Here is a 21945-nt window from a genome sequence, read left to right as displayed (position 1 = left end):
GCACTTGCTTACAACCTAGGGGTGTTGCAAATCTGCAGTGGGTGAGAAAAAAAAACCTTATCTACACAGAGTTAGACAAGTAGAGACATCCTTTATTAACGATGCGCACCATGCGCACTGGGGACATGGGATCCTTCCCAAAGATGTCCGCCTGCACACTGAAATCAACAAATACTTATATATTAAGATCATGCATATTTAGTCTATACAATGCATATTCAGTTTCATCCTCTCGATGATTGGTTCTTCTGACATAAATTAGTGCGCAGCCTCAGTCGTAGTCTTCTATTGTTCTCTTTTGAGTAGGTGGTATAATTTGGGTGGGTGGTCCATGAGTCAGAGGTCTCTACCACACCTCGAACTGACCATCTTTGGTCAAGGAACATGTCCTTGGCTCGTAGGCTCTCAGCTTGTACCTACTTCAGTCATGATTCAAAGATTATACACAACAGGTACCATAATAAATCCTGTCTTGCAGACATCTTAGACTACAACATACTGTCCTTGTTTCTAACCACTAACAGATTATTGGTTAATGAATACCTTAGGTCTGGAATTTTACAGGAGTATGTTAGCAGCATTGGCAATACAGATTTTATTTTATATTTGATTATTTATTCCATTTGAGACTTATTTTCCCAATATAATCATTAGTTTCTCCTATTAGTATTCACTAATTAGAATTCTTGATATTTAAATCAAGATGGGAAAAGTAAGGGGATTTCTAAGCACTATCCTAAAATCCTAAATATGGTGCTTTCTGCAACATTTCCCCCCTTTGAAAGTATTGATAATCATAGTCAATACTTTCACTTATTCACAGCGCAGTATCGCTGAATCCCAAATTATTCCTAGAGCTTTGCTTGTATCTTGCACTATGGTTGTTCCAAAATGTGGGCCCCTATCTGATGATATCTTGAGGGGCATCCCAAACCTTGGGATTATTTCCTGTGAAAGTCACTTGACTGTTTCTTTAGCTCGATTTTTACAGCAAGGAAAGGCCTCCAGCCATTCAGAAAAATTATCAACCCCAACTAGAACATACCTATACCTTCTACATCTGGGTAATTGCATCAAATCAATCTGCCAGTAATTACCAGGTTGCATCCCAGTTTTCAATTTACCTATTTGGATCTTTTTTATGTATAACCAGATTATTCCTTGTATTTAATAATTGAGCTAATTTCTCATCTTTTTTGATTATCCTGTAGATTTTTTTAGGGAGCGTTACAGTTCTGGTGGGAATTAGTGCTATCTGTAATGCTCGTTGTTGGGCTATATTCCTGGCAACTTGATCTGCTAGTCTATTCCCTTCTGCTATTTTTGTATTTCCTGTTTGATGTGTTTTACAGTGCATGATTGCCACTTGGGCCGGTTTTTGAACCGCCAATAACAATTGTAATATTTTTTTGATGCTTTATATTTGCCCCTTGGGAAGATAATAGTCTTCTTTCTTTTCATAAGGCTCCATGGGCATGGACCACTCTAAAGGCATATTTTGAGTCTGCCCATATGTTTACTTTCTTTACTTGGTTCCAAGGCCCATGTTAAGGCAATCAGTTCTGCCTTCTGAGCTGATGTCGTGTTAGGTAACGCATTTGCTCTTATCACAGAATTTTCAGTTGTTACTATACATCCAGCATATCGAGTTCTATTCTGTACAAAGTTACTGCCACCCATGAACAGCTCCCACTCAGTGTTCTCAAAAGCAACATCCTTTAGGTCTTCTGGACTGGAATATATATGTTCAATAGTCATTATGCAGTCATGCTCAGGTGTCTCTTCCTCCTGTGAAGCATTTAAGAAAACTGCCAGATTCACAAGATTAGTTGTTTTCAAAATCACATCATCTTGTTCTGTAAGAATTACTTGGTATTTCATCATTCTATTAGGGGAAAGCTAATGCCCCCCTCTTTTTGTTCCAGCAAAGTAATGACCATATGTGGGACATAAACCATAATGACTCTTCCCACAGTGAGTTCAAGTTTCTGCTACTGCTCGCAAGCATGCAAACCATCTTTTACTCACTGTGTTCAGTTGCTTGGCAAAATATCCCACCAGCCTCTTACAGCTTCTCATCCTTTGGGTCAGGACTACCGAAGCAAGGTGTTGTCTTTCATGAACAAACAATTGAAAGTCTTCAGTTAAAATCAGGCAGTCCTAAAGCTGGTGCTGACATTAGTGCTCACTTAAGGCTTCGGAAGGCCTGTAGTTGCAAGGGACCTCACACAAGAGGGGTTGACCTCTGGGCCTCGTAGAGTGGTTAGGCTATCGGTCCATAATTTATAATCCAGAGACAGCACCAGCCGGCCATTCCCAAAAACTCTTAACTCATGCATAGCCCAATGTTCAGGAATGGCACAGATTGCTTCCTCATGATCAGTTCCCAACTTTCTTTGTCCCTTTGAAATCTTGAAGCCCAAGTATATTATCATTTGGTTTGCAATCTGGGCTTTCTTCTTAGACACCGTGTACCCATTAAGTCACAGGAAACTTAAAAGTTCAATGGTTACCTGGATACAAGCCGACTGTTTTTCAGTAGCTATCAGAATGTCGTTCACATACTGTAGCAGTAGGTGTTCTGGTTGTGAAGTTATTGTCTTCTCCTTTGTCCAGATTTCCAGCTGGCTACCGAAGATCGTTGGGCTGTTTTTAAATCCTTGGGGCAGTCGTGTCCACGTTAGCTGTACTTTGTACCCTTGTCTGTGGGTTTTCCAACTCAAAAGCAAACAATTTACAACTCTCCTGTTCCATGGGTATGCAAAAGAAAGCATCTTTCAAATCAAGCACTGTAAACCACTGGTTAGTCTCTTCAAAGACAGTCACTAATGTGTATGGATTTGCCACCGCTGAGTGGATGTCTTTCACAATCTGGTTTATAGCTCGCGAATCTTGCACTAACCTACACACATCTGAAGGTTTCTGTACTGGTAAAATAGGAGTATTTGACTCACTTCTAAAATTTTATACTCCAGAAATTTATCAATTAACCTTTTAATTCCCTGCTTTACTTCAGGTTTGATTGGATATTGTTTAATCCTTACCAGTCTCGCACCTTCCTTTAATTCAATTTTTACAGGTTGTGCCAATTTAGATTTTCCTGGGATATCAGTTTCCCATATCATGGGGATTACTGCATAATTCACTTCTGAGGGCATTTCCTGTATCTCTGGGGGTTTTCTATATCATTAAAATTTCTTCTATCTTTGATTCAGGTATTTTTAACAACAGTTCCCCATTTTCAAAAACGATTTGTGCATTTAATTTAGATAACAGATCTCTTCTCATTAAGGGTGTTGGACATTCTGGAACATACAAAAATTTGTGAGTTATAGTTTTGTTTCCAAATTTCAAATTCAGGGGTTGTAGGAATGGCCGGTTTTCCTCTTCCCCTGTGACTCCAATAATGTTTGCTGGTTTTGCTCTTATCATTCCTTTTTGTGTATTCAAAATTGAGAACATTGCTCCAGCATCTACTAAAAATGTAACCTCCTTCCCCCGCCCCAGCCCTCCATCTTAAGGGCATTATTAAATGAGTACGATATCGATTTCTCCTGGACGCTGATGAAGAGGATTCTATTTCAGATTCTTCATCCTCTATTCCACTATTGTCTGGATGAGGCTGGTTCCCTTCTCAAATCAGTGTCTCGGATCAATTGCCCCATTGTATGCCCAGATCTTGGGGTCAGGTTTGTTTTCAGGAGAAGGTACTGGGATAGGGGGGATGTATGAGGTGAGCAGGAGCTGCTGGGGCAGTAGGAGCAACATCTCATAGAGGACCTGTATTTATCTGTCCCCCCTTCTTAAATGTTTAAGACAAACTTTCAATTTAGTACATGCAGAGCAAGGTTCCCGAGTCTTTTTATCCTCTGTCATAAGAGACATTACTTGATCAGTTAACCCATATTCTTTTGCCACTTAGGTTTTTCTTAGATAAAAGAACAAATCCACACATAATATTTCCAACACACACGCCATTCTTTTGCTTTGCTTATCTCTGGCTGCATTCCTCGTGGGATAACAGAAACATAGATCAAAGCTCCACACTCGCTTCATAGCTGAGCTACGTCTCATTCAAACCACAATTAACAAGGGCCCATTATTACTCACATACATACACAACAAGTCATCAACAAAGATAGTAGTATCAAAGTAACAATTAAAACAGCAACTTTATGATGGTATTATATTAAGGTACCTTTACCAGATTACCAGAGAGGGACTCGAACCCCTTTACCGATGCCAACTCTGCAGAACTTTTGCTCCATCTTACCAGGCAGCGCCTAGGCTTACACAGGCAGGAATTCCCTAGCCCCAACCATGCGGAACTTTCGCTCCGTCTGACAGGCAGGCTTACCTAGAACCAGATAGGACGTGTCTAATTTCTTACCCGATCCAGAGGAACGTTGCGAGGAACTTTTTGGGGAAAGGAGGATGTTTCTCCCCGAGAAGCTCTCGGTGCTGACTGGAGTCCGATCCAATCCTGATCCCGTTTAGTCCCCTCGCAAGGCTCCTGGCTGGCTTGCCAAAACTGTTGCAAATCTGTAGTGGGTAAGAAAAACTTATCTACACAAAGTTAGATAAGTAGAGACGTCCTTCATTAACAATGTACACTGGGGACATGGGATCCTTCCCAAAGATGTCCACCTGCACATTGCAATCAACAAATACTTATATATTAAGTTCATACATATTTAGTCTATACAATGCATATTCAGTTTCATCCTCTCAATGATCGGTTCTTCTTTCACTTCTGATGTAAATTAGCACGCAGCCTCACTCATAGTCTTCTATTGTTCTCTTTTGAGTAGGTGGTATAATTTGGGTGGGTGGTCCATGAGTCAGAGGTCTCTACCACACCTCGAATTGATCATCTTTGGTCAAGGAACGTGTCTTTGGCTCGCAGGCTCCTGGCTCGTATCTACTTTGGTCATGATTCAGATTATACACAACAGGTACCATAATAAATCCTGTCTTGCAGACATCTTAGACTACAACATACTGTCCTTGTTTCTAACCACTAACAGATTATTGGTTAATGAATACCTTAGGTCTGGAATTTTACAGGAGTATGTTAGCAGCATTGGCAATACAGATTTTATTTTATATTTGATTATTTATTCCATTTGAGACTTATTTTCCCAATATAATCATTAGTTTCTCCTATTAATATTCACTAATTAGAATTCTTGATATTTAAATCAAGATGGGAAAAGTAAGGGGATTTCTAAGCACTATCCTAAAATCCTAAATATGGTGCTTTTTGCAACAGGGGTACAGTTGAAATCAGTTTAAAAATCTTGTTTTACTTTGCAACCGCAAACCCCCAGCAGACTGTTTAAAACCAGGGTTCTAAACAAACATACCCAGGTGAGAGAGGGGTTGTATCACTTCTGTGCTTCAAAGATTGTTGTGTTTAGATGCAGCTTGAGGCTACAGATCTTCATGAAAATATGACTTCATCCTTCATACAACTCCTGTCTCAGTTTCAAGGAAAATATACCATTGTACAATGGTTTCGTCTCTTATTCACCTTTGATAAGGAATAAGTTACAAGTTGTGTAACAAGTATCACCACTGGCATTTGAATTCGCACCCACTGAAGTTAAAGAATTGCTTGTCTCTGATGTTTTTTCCCCGTCTGGTTGCAAACTCATGTTAACATTAATTACTGCCACAGTGATATCATCCTTAACTGCCAGTGTGCCAAGCTCAGATGTCAGTTTTGCTGCATAACCAATCCTAATTTCTTCACTGAATTCCTTGCAGCAGACAACTTGCAAAGGAAAAGACCCTTGTAGCATGAGGCAACATGGCAAGTCAAGAAGGGAAAGCTCCCTACTGAAACCATGATACCATAAAGGCTGGAAAATAAGGGCCATTCAAAGAGAGACTGGGGGATGAAGATAGCTTCCCACAAGAAGGGGTATCGCTTCTTCTGCCTCCCTCAGCTACCAATTCACAGGAGGCTTCGAAATCAGTCACTTTGCTCCAGGTTTTTTGCATATGGCCATTTGCCTTGATCTTCTGCCCCCTTCCTCCACCCAAGAATCATCTTGGAATAGCTTCTGTATGCTACAACACATCTAACAGGGCTGGACTGAATTTTAAAGTAGTTCATTTCAGTAACGCAATAACTCATCATCCTGTCATATTTCATATTAATCAATGAGCATTAATTCAGCCTCCACTGAGCATCAGTAATGAATTTTGCAAACCTTACAGACTGAACTTGTGTTGCCTGAAACTATTGCATTGCTACATTGACAAGAGCAAGAGGACAAAACAGTACGCTGCGCTATGTTTTCATATGCTTCTTGCTTCCTTCTTCCTTTGAGATAACCTATTAATAACCCTGAAGGACATACAAATGTACGTATTCCTGCCTGTTGGTTTTTTGCCAGTCAGTTCCACAATGGTTTCCAATTAAGCAGGGACTGTCAAACGATAATGCAAGTACGCCCGGGAACACAGGGTGGCATGGGAACACCCACACTGTACAACTGGAGCCATAAAACAAACATGTAAATCAGAAGCAGCAAGAGTAACTAATTAGAAATGTTGCCCAACAGAAAAATTAGCATTTCATATTTATAACGCAAGTGCCAATAAACAAAGAGGAATGTCAGCTATTCATTTCCTTTCTGACAGTCCAATCATGTGGCACATGCCCAAATGACTGCAAGACAATAGGGAACTGCTCATTTTCCAAGAAAAGGCTACATGACATGGCATTTCAGCCACTAACAACTCACATGGTCCTTTTATTTAGGGCTTAGCTGCAGTTTTACTCCCTTGACTCAGGAGCAACTTCGCTGAAGTCAGATTTACCCCAGGGAAGAACAGATTTGAAGCAAGAGAATTATATAAGCCAACTACACAACAGCAGGACTCTCTAACCCTGATAGAGGGGTTTGTACTTGCATCACAGTTCACTGGGTTATCCCCAGTCCCTGTGGATCACGGTGCAGCAGAGATGCTGAGGTTGTTCAAAGGTAGCACTCATAAGCCTTCCACAACTAAAACACAGATATTCTGCATGCAAACAACCTCAAGTCCAATGCAGGTAGCTTTACAGGGCCATTTCCCAAAGCCTGCTCCTCTTTGCTAAGAGGTTTTCAAGGTGCTGTGCACCTCCTGACCACGCTGTCAATGCATTTCTAGCTGAGCTACAACACTCTGGTACTCCGCTGACTCACACTATCAAGGACAAGACAAAATGTTCTATTTGTACAAAATTCTGATTCTGCTGTATAAATCCCCACATGCTCAGCACTGAGCAGTGTGCATTCCCTCTCCCGATGCCCTGTACAACCCCTGCAAGGAGCACAAAACCCAGTTCAGCAGAAACTGTTGGGGTGTTGAAGACGTGCAGAGGACCTCTCACTGGCAGAGCTCCCTGCTCCAGACACCAGCCAGTTCAAGGGCAGGACAAGGGACAAAGTATTGGACACTAGTGCTCTCTGGGGTTCTCTTGCCTTACTGCTATCTGTGGTGATGTTCATGTGTTGCTCTGCTGCCTCTCTAAACTTGAAGAGCAGCACTTTGCCCTTCATGGGCACCAATTTACCTCTTCTACCCCAAAAAATGAACACTAATTAATACTGATCACATTTTAAAGGCACCAGTATCATTCACAAAGCACTACCTCAGTGAGATTGAGCTCTTTTGTCACTTGGGTAGTTGGGAGAATTGCCCTTGGCCAACATACTTTTTACCCTAAATATTAATAACATTAAATAATTTCTCAGCCCCTCCAAAGGAACAGATTATTTCATAAGCATGGGGAGCTAGGCAACACAAGGCATTTCCTCTCTAGTTCTCTATATCCATGCTGTCTGAGGATAGGACACAGTGTTAAACTAAATCAAGCAGCAAGTGAAAGATGAGAAAATAGGTATGCCCAAAGGAATCTTGCACCTCTGGTCCAGCGCAGAAACAACTGCTGGCTCAGAGCTATCCCCTAACCTCACCTCTCCAACAAAGTCATGCTAACAGGTAGCAGGATGCTGGTGGAAAGAATCAATCTGCCTTTGTTTCCCTGCAATGCTTCCTCTCTTCCATGCCATGTACTAAATCCTTCTGTATTAACAAGCCTCCAGATAACAACATTGACCCTTCACATCACAGCACTGAATCAGACTTGCCAGGGCCACAGCACTGACATTCAAACCTCCAAGCAAAAGCATGGCATGTTTGGCATGGAATAGGGGCCAGTCAACAGAGCAACCACAACAACATGCATGAGGACACAGGCACACCGCAGGCTCTGGGGTAATGTGGCTACCTGCAGATTATACCTGTCTGTTTATTTCTATATGTGTTCTTTCAGGCAGACGTCTCAAAAGTCACATGCAGTACACCAAACTCCTGCTGAGTTAAAGACACTGACTAGAGCTCAGTGGGTCTGTGCCAGGCTGGCTCCCTGTGTGTGCACAGCTCACCCTCTCTCTCTAGACTCATAGCAGGATCACAGGCAGGCAAGTATCCTCAGGGACAGTACAGCTGCAAGGCTTGAAAACAGAGGGTATGAAGAAGCATCATCTTTGCTCCAGTCCAGGGTGAGGCAGGGAAGTGGTTGCCAGATGGGAAGAGAGAAAAGCTCTCTGGATCTATTTGTTCCTCTAGTATTTTCCATAATAATTAAACCCCTACCATTGAGTGGAGAGATGGCTAAACATCTTAACACCCCTCTCTGCCATTTTCCTGCTGTTCCATGTGCATCTTCCCTTGCAAGTGCTCAAGAAAGTGCAGGGAGGGAAACCACAGCCCATCAGTCCCCACTGCAGTGGCTAGCAGCACCATGCAATGCCAAGACGTGACGAGCTGCAGACTGCCCAACCACAGCCTGCAGCAGACCTCACAGCAAGGTGTGGGCTATCACCAGTGTGCAAGAAAAATGACAGCTTTAATGTTCTGCTGTCTCACTACTGTGTCCAACACGATATACATTATGGTTTATTATACCAGTTTTCAAAGGTAGTGGTCCTCACTCTGGGTCCTCCAAATAACTGGTCACTTTTAAATAGACTTTTGTATTTATAATTAGTGGAGCAAACCCATAATTATGCAGCAAGGGACCGATACTAGAAACCAACATCTTGAGAGGCTGCCCCACCACAGACAGTAGACTCTCACCCCTGAAGCCAACAGACATTAAGTGTTCCAGCACTGAAAATAAAAACAGTTTGAAACATGAAAAAGCCTTCAGCTTATAAAAGCATAATCTTCACTATGGGAAAAGAGTTTCCCCTCAGTTCCAGCTCCAGTGTAAGACCCTGAAACCAGAAGAGTTCCCAAAAGCCTACACCCGCTGCCCTGTTCTGAATCCAGCCCTGCAGGTCCACCTTCCACTGAAGGCACCAATCTCTTGGGTCCTCCAGTCTTACCTTGTTCTCCTCAGGCCTGAAAACGATGCGGAAATTTGAAAGCATGCCAGGTGCTACCTTACGGCACACATTATTGGCGCTGATCAACTTGAAATAAGGCGAGCTCTCCAGGACAACCTTCACCAGCCGAGGAACCTGCAGGAAAGACATGAAACTATGATTTTGCCACTCGCAGAAACATAAGAGACCTGGCCTTGTCCTGGTGACATCCTTCCTCAACCACCTTTCCAAAACACTTACCTCTGGAGGTACACACATAATATTCAAGTCTGCCATTGTGTCCCTTCTGCCTGGGCAAAATAGTTCTATGCCCTGCTGTGAAGGACTCACCAAGCAGGTAAGACACCAGCAGTATGTAGATATAGTACTTGAATCAAGTCATCCCCATATTCATCAAGCCCAAAGAACCTGCTTGCTTCTCCTGCACATATCCATGCAGTCATGCCTCTAGAAGGAGAATGTATTATCTGAAGGCAAAATAGTATTTGTTATACCGGGGCAAGGAAGAAATTCACTTCTAACAGTTGGTTTGAGTGTGACAGAAGCTGCAGTGCTAGAGTCATGCAAGCAGACCAGTAAGAGAAGATCACAGATACTGTGGCCTTACTGGGAATAAAGCAAACCTGAAGAGCAAGAGGAAGAACATAAGGCAAAGAGACAATCCCAGAAACAAGGAGACAGCCAAGAGAATTTAAAGGAGGCTGTAAAGAAGCAAGGGAGAAGCAAGTTACTCTCAAGGAAAGGCTGATGCAGAAGATAAGAGCAGTCAACTTGCCAAAACAATGGAAAGCCAGATGACACCCCCCCCCCCAGGCTGTGCCTATCAATTACAGACTTCAAAGGCATTTTCAGCCTTGAAATACAGGACCAGCACTGACTCACACTGTTGTTTCATTATTAAAAGCCAATCTCTGCTCTCCAAAGGCTCTTGCTGCCTGGCAATTATAGCCAGGCAGCTGCCAGTGCAGGCAAGCCAGATTTCCGGATATTCCTCCCCACACCCAGGAGTCCCTGCAGCTACCCTGCTACAAGTTTCTGCCCTCTGGGATACCACAAGCACAGAGAGAGCAAACAGGCATTTTCTAGCACACAGATATCAACCTCTGAGCACCAAATCTCATCTCAGAGCATCTAAGCCAGGCAATTTTGACTGACAGGCAGCTTCGCTGATAAACAAACACACCCAAGGCTTGGGAAAAATGGAGGTTCATTCTGCACCACCCATACAAGCCTGATAACCCATAGCCAAGGCAGTCCTGAACTCTCCAAATGCCCTTTGCTCCCAGCAAAAGTTCCAGGGCAGCGAGTTCCAGGAGCCAGTTTCAGGCTGCAGACAAATGTTTTGGTCACCAAGTCCCTTAGGAGATGAGTACACATGGCTAAGACCTTCAGCAAAAGCCACCCTGAACATCTGAGGGTGGCGACGAGCAGCCTGAAGATAGAAAAGCAATTTTTCAACACACTGGTAAGAGCAGTAAGTATATAGCAAAGCACTTCTGTATTGGAATGACTATAGAGCCTCCATTTGGAATACACTTTGCTGTTAGCCAGATTTTTATGGAGCAGACAACATCAGGCTACCATGTAGTATAAGTCAGTATTCAGAGAAATATGGGAAACAGGTGAGAAAACTTTGAGACAGAGCACAATGTTGCTTTTCTCCATGATATTACCAAAAGCCAACAAAATTAGAATATAAAAACCTCTCTTGGGATTATCATCTCTATCTTTGTGTACTTAAATATGCCAAGGATTTCCCTTAGAATTGATCTTACTTTTACCCCAGTGTTGTCCAATCATTGAGGTCTTACTAGCTTCAAAAATAATTCTAAAAAAAATTAACAGTTCACACATTGCTTCCCCTTTACAGGGCATACAAATGCCAAGGTGCAGCTGTACAAGACTTTTTACTGGGAATAGCAGAAATGTTGATGCAGATGTTCTTTTCCACTTGGGGAAGCATGAATAGAGCAAATGAACTGTTTGCCAAGTACCAGCCAACAGGCAAAGACAGACATTTTGAAGTGTCACATGGATAATGGAGCAGCTGAAGCCAAAAGACTTAGTGGGAATAAAGCAGAGCCATAGAAAAAGAGAAACTGAGGCATATTTTAATTCGCAAAGAGGATACCTACAGGAAAGAGTGCCCAGAATCAATTTGGACCACTCTAATGGTATCCCTTGGGCATGGGCATCCATGCTGCACCTTTCCAATGTTCCCAGGCTGAGCAGCAGACCAGGAATGGCACAGTACTCTCCAGGAATAACTGAGGGACCACACCTGCATCCTTCCTTGACAAAGGGTCTTCCATTTTCAACCATGTCCCTGTCAAAATCTGTTATCTCAGAATATACTTTGACTTCTCTTGCTGTTTCTCCACCTGCAATATGCCCTGACAGCTTTTTTTGTCCACTTGTTTGTTTCTCCCAACAGACAGATTTGGAGAGGGGGTTAATTCACCTGCTCTTGTGTATAATTCCATCTTCCCATCTTGCCCTCCTCTCATGTATACATCTTATTCTTCATTATGAACAGTATCTTTAATTACACCTTTCTTGTTCTGACCTTTCTCTGCTTCCAGTACACTTACTGCTATGTGTCAAGAGAAACCCTTGCGCATAGTGTTCTCTCCCATAGCACTTTTTAACTCAGCTCCTTTCCTCCCTCCTGTCTTTTCCCACCAGCTTGCTCTTGGCACATGCCTCATTTGAGCAAATGCTTCCCCTGCTGAAATTCAAAAGGTCTCAGTTTTCCTATTTACAGTGGAACAAAATTGCTGACATTTTTCAACTTTTCCCTTCTCAGCTTTCTTAGGAAATCTCAAAATGATCAGTTTTGTCAAGTAAAGGTGGAGACCTTCAAGAGCACATTACTCTGAACGTGCTGTGGTTCTCCAAAGGGAAAGCGCAGAGCCACGTTGTCTTAGAAAAACCTGAGCAGAACTGAGTTAAGCTTAGTAGGAGCCTAAAGTGGCACCTAAAGGCCTCCCACTGCTGCTGAATCAGTCTTTCCCCACTGTTGTTTCAAAACACCTTTCCTGGAGTGTTAATGCCACTAATTATAACTTTTTCCAGCATAAAGCTGAGAAGGCTCAACCCCTGTGCTTTGACAGTAAGCTGCACAGAGACAGCTAAACAGGCTGTAAGAGGCAGAGATGTCTTGCCAAAAACCAAGATTAACCAAGGAGCCACCAGGATGTGGTACACACTTGAGGTAAAGCACAAGAGCAGGTAAGAAGTGTACAGCCCTCACTCCCCATCAATCCAGGGCTTTCAAGGGGAAGGATACTGACTAGAAAAGCTCCTTTGGGTTAGATACCGCCAACGCATGGCCAAAATCAGAGGGAGAATCCCCAGTATGGGAAGATTTCCACCATCTTGCAAAATAAAGGCGGGGAGACATTTTATTCTGGATGTGCTGGGCTGCGCTGCAGCAGATAACTTCCTATGCTGTACACCATGTGAACTACACTGCTCTCCTCTTCCAACAGTGTTAAACCTCCGCATCCCAGCACTTACCTTGTCGTTGTTCCTCAGAACCAGTGGCACTTCGTAGACCTCACAAGGGACATAGCTCTGGAACACCACCTCTGATGGGAAAGGCTGAAACAAGCTCTGTTCTGGGTCAACTGCTGAGAACTGGAGATGCAAGACAGAGCAATGAGGTTCAGCAGCTGGGAGAAAGATTAATGAATGAGAATCCTACACTACATTGATCTCCAGTCAAGCAGTCTCTTGGTGAGTACATCTGCCCAGCCCACACTAGGGAAACGGTAGCTCACCCACCTGTGTTCTGAGCTGATCAAGTTTCTGGACCACATTGAGCAGGCTCAAGCTAAGAAGCTCTTTTGGTAGGTGTTTCTCCAGGTTTCCTTATCCAAAATGGAAGGCAGCACTTACCTCCAGCAGAGCCCTGCACTAATGTGGTCACACAGCTCCACAGCACTTACTGCAAGAGCCAAAAGCACTCATGGAGCAAGTGAAACCCAAGAATTTACACAAGACTCCACAGGAAACAATTTGGGGGTAATCTCTGAGACAGTGAGACCAAGTCCTACACAGCCCCAGTATCTTTTTGAATATTGTAAACCAGTAAGAAGAGAACAGTACTTGAGGAGGTAAGGCCAAAAAGAAAGTAACACACTAGTTAGGAAAGACAAGTGAGGTGAACACTGGATGGTGATAGGGTTCAGCTCTTCTCAGCATTACTGGGCAACCTGAGTACGACTGGACTTGGTATCTCCTTTTTCCATGAGCCTTAAATGGATGTGCTATTGTATTCTATTATTGCTGTTTTATTTAATATCACTGTGGAAGCATGTCTGAAAGTATACACAATCAGCAAATGCTTACAGAGCAGAGGCATTACTTTGAGAACACTCCTCCCTGCTTTGTCTCCCCTCTTCCAGCTATTCCCCCTCAAAAGACACAGGCAGGTCTCCTTCTCCACAGAATTCACTGTTACACTGAAGCCAGTAGCTGCAGCATACTGCCAGTTATTTGCGCACTTGTCTGATGTGTTCCCAACCTCCCGTGCTGTCTAGGGCAATTCTTAACCAATTTCTTACAGGTCTCTTACTGGCCATTTTCCACTCAACAGCCTATCTCAGTAATCTACCCATCTGGACTATGTTACACCAAGCAGTTCTGTAAGAAAAGCAGCTTTAAAAATACATCGAAGTAAACATGGATCCAGATAAAGCACACCCACTCCACTCTGTCCAGGGCAATTCCCCTGTATATCTGGCAGCCTGCAAAATTTAACACCCTGTAAAGGTCCCACACGTTGTTCCAACCCAAAGCACTAACGCAATTGCTTTTGTTAAATCTTTGAGTAATCACCATAGGCCCTCAGCCTGTGAAGGCCAATACTGCCACCACTCAGGGAGTCCTGTGACCCCAAGCATTTGACAGTGACTACACCAAAGCAAGAGGTGGCTATTTCAGCAGGATGGAAAACAGCAAGCTCATGCCCTTGTGTCCTGCCCCAGCCTTCCCCCAAGATTGTGCTTTGATCAATGGCAGCTAAACTCCAGCAAAACCCACCAGCTTCAGCAGAGGTTATTTTATATTGGCTTAGTGCAGATCAGGACTTCAACATCTCACCGGTGAAAAAATTTTTACCATTCCCCCAGCAGAAGGAACTCCACCACCACCAGCAGTTTGAAAGGACAACAGGGCCTAGTCACTGAGGTATTCGGATAAGCTGGAGACAAGGCTGTCACAAGCATGCATCCTCTTCAAATGTCACAGAAAGCAAGGAAAGGGCAGGAAAAGGCTACCTTTTGATGGGAGGTTTCACTTCTGTCTAGACGCTGGATAATCTGGGGCCGCGTCATCTCCCGAGTGCTGGCCAGCCTCTGCTTGGTGGTAAGAGACATCTCCTTCAAGAAGGCAGAGGGAGTCAGCTGAAATGCAAAACACCAGCAAGATGTACAGAAATGTCTTTGTTCAGAAAGGCTTTTCTTGTTCAAGTGCCACTGATGAATAATTTGTGATCACAGCCACTACAATAGTCCTGGAAGACCCGTAAGTCACCTGCTGAAATATTTAACATCAGTAAATTAATGATATAGAGCGGAATACACATGCCATAACCAAGTGGCTCTGTCCCATTAGCTTCTTCATGATTTGATGCGACATATTTGGGGATTTCTGCTCTTCGGGTATTTGTTTCCTCTTTAGTTTTGCTGGATCAAGCCAATGACCTTTGAAAAGAGTGGGGAGGAGTTTCCATCCTTGCACAATGCCAACACGCATATGGAGATGTCACTGCTGGGTGAATCAGATGAAAGCAGAAAAGCAGTGTTGTGTCAAGACTGAGGTGGAAAGGAATGAGTCCAAGTTTTAGTTATCTTTTTAATTAGCACTTGTTTATGTCTGTTCTACCCTCACAGACCCCTCCACATAAGTACACAAAGATATCTCCTTGACAGAGCCTCAGCACTAAGTCATCTGCAGTCAAGTGAATTCCAGTCAGCAAAGGGGACATTTGTGGAAGGGAATGAGGAACTGCCCTGACTCCACTGCTGTTTGCAGGGCTGGATCTGGGCTCCACACAGGACACATCCAAATAACTGTTTTGGAACCTGTTCTATCTGGGAGCAGCCACATGTCAAATCTTCAGGCAAAGTTTGAGCAGCCCGCCACGTGCCCAGCTGCCTGGATGACAGCTATGCTCAGAGCAGCACTAGCAAATATGCCTGCACAACAGAATACTACTGCCCACACTAAGAGGATGGAAAGAAGCACACGCTCATGCTTCAGCCATTCCAGTGCAATGCCCATACATTGATTTAACTCTGCTCCAGTGGCACATCCAGGCAAGACTCTGGACTTTCCCTGAAGCAGCACACAGTCCATCCCCCACTGCACCATGGTAGCCATCTCCAACAGAAGCATGGCAGCAAAGAGATGGGGAGGTGGTGTCTAGCTTTGCAATGCTGCTAGACAACAGGAGAAGCAGGCAGAGGAGGGACAGAGGGAGCTTCCAGCCTTAACCAGCTCCTACCTGGCCTCAGCAGGTACTTACAGTTACAGACTCCTCTGCCTCTCTGACTAGCTTCGGAATGCGAGGTGCTACCACTTTGCTCTGGAATCCATTGGCCATTCTGGAGGACCCCATGGACTGATGGATCTTGATAGCAGCCATGTCCCAGCTCACCTGGAAGAAGCAACAATGGGACTTGGAAAATCCAGAGTCCCATTATTGCAGACCCAAAGGATACACCTGTGTCTCCAGGCTGTGGCATCCTTCATAAGCAGAAAATGTTAAGGCCTCCCCACCGTGTTTCATGATTAGACCATATTTAAGTGGCAGAGTTAAAATTCATAGAAGTAAACCCCCAGAACAAACATTATGAGCCAAAACAGCCTGTTCTTGTGCATGTAGTCCCATGAACTACAGATGTCAGGGCCTGCTGGCATTTCTCCCCACACTTTCATTACTTTTAGAACTCCATTTACTGGAATTATTATCCAAATCTCTAGTGTCCAAACTGTCCTTTATTACTCTTTAAAAGTTTTTTGGTGGGAACAGAAGGAAGGTAAGTGTCATTCAGCTGCTTCACTTCGCAAGAGGAGCTGACCTGACTTTGTGCCTGACCCTACTAAGTGCTCAGACTATTGTGAACAATCTTAACCCCAGCAACTGCTGCTGCCCTGAGCACTAACAAAATCAGACCAATTTCCTACTTTGCAAACCAAAATGTTCACCCTTTGTGCAAGAAGCCCGGTGATGTTTCTAACTAACAGAGCATAGAGTTCAACACTCTGATTAAGAACAATAGTTTCTCAAGGCTAATTTGGTTATTTAAAGTTACAAAAATTATCCAGCAAATATGGCTCCTTCCAGGCATGAAGGCACCACAGTGCCCAAGAGCATTTCTCCATGGATAATAAGGGCCCTAATTTTCATTTATTAACACCCAAACTCAAGGCTCCCTACAGGCATTACAGAGGCTGTAACAGCAGAAATAAAAAGCATTAAATCATTAAAAGAATTTGAGCAATTAGCTCAAATATAAATGCAACATATGCGAAAACAGGGCCACTTAAGTATTTATCCTAATAGCAGTTCTCCAGCATTCTTATCCTACAAGTAGCATGAGGTAACAGGTCCATAGGCCACTCTTCTTCCAATCATCAGCCTGCAGACCACCTCCCTTTGTTGTGTCACACAAAGTGGGTGTGCGAGAAAGGGCAAGAAGAGAAGAGAACCCCAGAAAGCAGGTCTCAAGCACCAACAAAAATCAAAGATAAACAAACATGTTCAGCATTTACTAAGCACTACTTTGGACTAGAAGTAATTTCCCCTCCCCTTCTGACTAACTGGACCAGGGAACAGATGGATTTGCCCACTTTTCTGGGACTTCAAAGAGCAATGCTCTCAATCCCAGCTGTACTCTAAAATTTTTTAGATCCTGACAATGAGTAGAATCACAGATCATACTCCCTCCTGCTTCCATTCATTCCACATCATTCTTTTTGTGTGGACTTGCTGTATACAGCAAGACATCATCTACACAAAGATGACCATTCCCTTCCCCTCGAGTTTCACCCACATCCTGCACGCAAAGCAAAAACTTCATTCCTTTACTCTCAGAACAGCTACAGCACTGCACATGCAACAAGGTTGTCATTTCCTTTTGTTCTTGCAAGAAACAAGAGCACAGGACACTAGGACATGCTGCAGTAAAAGCTAGGATTTAAAGCTGGAAATAACTATTTTTCAAGAGAGAAATCTAATGGGGATGATATAACATTAATCTGGATTTCAATGCTTTATTACTGGGTCTTGAGAATAACTGGATTATTTGTTCCAATTTTCTAACTGCAATTTCACCTCACATGAAACTAATCCTGTTCATCATGCCCACAATGCTTATTTCCAGAGGGTTTCCAACCTCCACACCCCACCACCCCAGTCTTACAGCTTCCCCTACCCTCTAGTCCTGGAGTAAGGCTCTCCCACAGCTCCACTTCCCTAGAGCCTGCAAGGATCAGCATCCCACATTAGAAGGAAAGGAGCAGAACTAAGAAGTTAGCCACATCTCCCTGCAGAGGCAGGACAAAACGGCACACATAAAAGCATGCCTCCAGCCCAGCACCCCTGCCTGGTGGGGGGAGATCTCCATCTTCCCCATCTCAGACAGCCCTCTACCCACCCCAGAAATTAAGGAAGGACTAGAATTCCCCCTCTGCTCCAGGCTCAGGGCACAAACAGCTCTTACACCTCAAGTTTGGGTTCAGAGCATGAATGCCCTGAGCCTGGGCAGAAGAATCAGCTGAGCCAGGACACAACAGCTAACACCACCTAGAAAAGGAATGAAGAAATACACCCATGGCTGGAGCAGAAATTCCTGACATGTCTCAAACCCAGATGTAGCAGTGTGGGGTGCCAAGCTGAAGATCACCAAGGACATCCAAGCTTCAACCTCCTCTTCAAGTCTCCCTTTATTTCAGTATCTACAGCTAAGCTAGAAGTCTCTACCATTCCTGCAAGTTACACAGCAATTTTAGAATGCATTAAAAGCCCAGACTTGCTCTTAGACTAGGTATGTAGTTAAATCCTGCTGAGTATCACATAGCTGCTGCCTCTCGGCTGTTGGTTCTCCTGCCAACAAAACTGCCTCCATCCTGCGCAGTGGCCACACACCACAGCACAGGTAATTCATGCTTCTCTGGGAGGATCCACTTTGTGTAGTGCCCAGTATTGCTTCCTGAATCACCATGGTCTATTTGGTGGCTGTGAACAGCCTGGAGGGACAGAAGCAGGCCAGGGAACCATTGGTGTGACCATGCACCCACTAGTACAGCAATAACTGTCACTGGGCTGGTAGCTCCCAAGAGCCCAGTGGAACCTGCAAGGCAACTGACAGGACTTGGGAATTGAAGCAGAAAAGCTTCTCAAAACAGCAGCACCTCATCCTGTAGGTAGCATGATAGGAAAGATTCACTAACCCAGTAAAAAGCAAGGGTTTACCACCTTAACCAGTTCCACATCAAGGGAGCAGATATACATGTGCAAGCACTCGTGGCTTTGCTAATTCTTCAGCTCTAGGCTAGACTGGAGACTAGGCTTTCTGCCTTGAACATTCTTAGTATCATAATTGTTCAACTTGGTCCCTATTCTGATTGTTTACAATGCACTGAAACACCTTGATAGAGTTATAGCCTTGCAAATCACTGCAGTCCATTTATTTCTTAAACATCTCATTCTGCAGTGAATGATTGCAGCAGTATTGGAAAGCATGCCTTAGAGTAGCATTTGTTAATGTTCCGCAAGCTTCAGATAAATTAATTTAGACACTGCAGACAAGCTAATAATTTTTTTGTTTAAGGAGTAAAAAAAGTTTCCACACTGACTTACAAAACAAGAATTTAATTTCTATTTTGCTCGCCCAGGGAGAACCCCAATCACATCAACACAAAAGAGAGCAGGCAAATCACCATGTTGCCGCAGCTCTGACAATACCTTTGGGGGTGTTCTCTGTTGCTGCACCTGGTGAATACCCATCTGATGAGCTTGTTCCAATTAACCATGCACACATGTACACACACACCAGCCAAGGACACCCAACTTAGAACAGCATCTCAGCTGCCAAGGAGCTTCACACATTTTCAGCACAGCATATGCTATAAACAAAAGCTTCTCATGAGACTCTTGGCCACAGGCAAACCAAATCATCACATCTGCTTTGCAGGGAACAAGGAACCCTCAGTCTGAAAATCAACAGTGATTATTTGGGGGTTTACAGTCCAGTCAGGGAGGATCTGAGCCTTGAAAACAAACTGGCTCACCAGCCAGCCAGCCTGCAGAAATTAATTCCAAAACATCTCCCACCTGGTGTCCAGCCACAAACCTGAGTGAAAAATGGAGAGCAAAGCTCAAGCAAAGAAAACTCAGATGTGACACCCTTGTGCACTCAAGGCACCAAGACAGAAGTGCAATAAGGAAAGGGAACTGGATGGTGGGTGATGCTTCTCATCTTAGAAGGCAGAACTTGGAGACAGATGTCAAGGTGAGACCCATCAAGTCATCTCTCTCACTTGGTCTGAGATGCTATCACAGGGCTGACACCTTGTGCTCCTTTCCCACAGCTCCAGCACCTTAGAAGCAACATCAGAGCCTCACCTGCTCAGCACAGAAGCAACTCCTGCCTACTGAAGGCAAACAGCACAGCTGAAGCCAGGTTTCATGCTCAGAGGACCCATCAGAGAAGCTTCAGGAGCTTAGCAAGGGGAACTGCTGGCTGCAAAGTACCCTCATGGAGCTGCACAGCAGAAGCAACACGAAATCCATGAGGCTTGCGAGCACCTCAGCACCCAATGCCAAACCTAACACTGGTATCTCAGCCTCCTCTCAAACTCAACAACCCTGCTCCCATACTCATGCATTCCTGCTATTGAACTCACCATCTTTTTCCAGCCCAAACCTTCCTGCCCTCACAAACAGAGGGGGCCAGAGCCATTCCTTAGTCCTGCTTGTCAGCCCAGACAAGGTCACTTCCACATCTCCTGGCACTGCTGCATGGAGAAAGCAAGTGTAGAATGCTTGAGAGCTAAGGAAAAGCCATGGTGGGGGGGGCTCTGCTCCCTGGATTACAAAGTCTTTCAGCTAATGACTATTTAATGTGCAACATGTAAGCAGCCTCTAGAGGAAAAGGAAAAAAGACTAGGCTCATCTTCAAAGTGAAGGAAAGATTTGTTTCATGATGTGGGCTCACAGCTACTATAGAGACTGTGCTTCAGGGCAAGCAGAAAAGAAGGGTCTGCACAGTATCACTCTGCTGCCCAGTGAGTGTTTTCAGCCATGAGCTACATTAGGGGTAAATAAAAGCACCTTCACCTCTTCTCTTTAGGGCAGCAATATTAATCTCTGAACACTACCTGGCTCACGATATGGGCTAGGGCCATACAGCCAAAGAATCTGTAGGCATGAGGCCAGGCTTCATGCAAGCTCAGTCATGCCAGGATCTGGAAAATTCAGAAGACTCAACAGCACAAATACAGGCACAGAAGGGCCCTTCAGGGCCTGTGAGCTTGGCAAAAGCTGTGCTGGGGAAGAAGTTGATATGAGCACTTAGATACAGCCCTAAGGCATCCAAATCCCTTTGTGCAGATGTCCAACAGGTTCCTTCTGTAAAATAAAACTGAACAGCTCTCTGATGACATTGTGCTGAAAATACCAAGAAATTAAGAATAAACAGCAAATTTCTGAATAGACATTAAGAAAAAAAGGGAAGTTTCATAAAGGCACAGCTTCGTGTCTACACAGATCCTGTGGCTGTCACTATACCATGTGCCAGTGCTCTCATTTCAAGAGACCCCACATCACTTGGGCTGAAGCAGCAGCACCAGCCTTCGAGCTTGTTTGATACCAACCGATTGCCCTCCAAACTTAAAGGCTGGGCATATATCAGCACACTCCACACTGCAATACATTCTACTCAGCTTTTCTGTAGGAGCACAGACTGGTGGCTGAATCTTGCCTCAGTATACACAATAAACCCTCTTCTTCCTTCTGTAAAGATAAACCATCTCTCTGGAGTAATTGGTTTATTTGCCTTTCTATTACACTTTGCTGGAAGAGTAAGACAGGAGATCTGTTAAAAGTGAGAATCAGGATGCTATTTGAACAATTTTGTTCAGTTAAATCATTTTGCCCTGTTCAGGCTTAAGTAGCAAGACCACATTTCTTGCCTAGAAATCACCTGCTTAGCTATAATTACCATATAAACAGCATCTCAAGGAAGCCAGGAAAGGAGAAGCAGAATTTCCAGGACTAATCTCTTGCCCCTCCAGCCCACTGCTAAGTGGCTGAATGCTTTCTAAATCAAGTCTTGCTACCCAGGAAGTCTCACCTGTCATCTTTATTGTACAGTCCCACTGTATTTTATCACTTAGGTACTGTCATCCTGCACTTTAATACAAAAGCTCTACCACAACTGAGAAAATTAATAGGAGCCTAGTGTTGTACCTTCTTGTTACTTTTAATGGACTTCAGCTGTCAGCTGACAGTGAGAGGGACCAAGCTCCCCTCCAAGGGTCTGAT

The 21945-nt window shown here is 43.9% G+C and overlaps 1 protein-coding gene across 1 annotated transcript in view; it reads right to left on the bottom strand.

The window, feature by feature from the left end:
* LOC104350187 (axonemal central pair apparatus protein HYDIN) overlaps positions 1-16041 on the bottom strand; it is a 96745-nt gene extending 80704 nt beyond the window's left edge. Inside the window, exons 1-4 of the mRNA XM_086468819.1 lie at positions 15922-16041; positions 14672-14797; positions 12909-13028; positions 9390-9524 (exon numbers count right to left, since the gene is read on the bottom strand). Coding sequence (XP_086324945.1) covers positions 9390-9524; positions 12909-13028; positions 14672-14797; positions 15922-16041 — 501 coding nt within the window. The remainder of the gene's footprint in view (positions 1-9389; positions 9525-12908; positions 13029-14671; positions 14798-15921) is intronic.
* Positions 16042-21945: the final 5904 nt, after the last annotated feature.

The sequence above is a fragment of the Leptosomus discolor genome, chromosome 8 (assembly GCF_034619465.1).
Source record: "Leptosomus discolor isolate bLepDis1 chromosome 8, bLepDis1.hap2, whole genome shotgun sequence".
Classification (NCBI taxonomy): Eukaryota; Metazoa; Chordata; class Aves; order Leptosomiformes; family Leptosomidae; genus Leptosomus; species Leptosomus discolor.
This window is presented reverse-complemented; position numbering and strand designations above follow the sequence as displayed.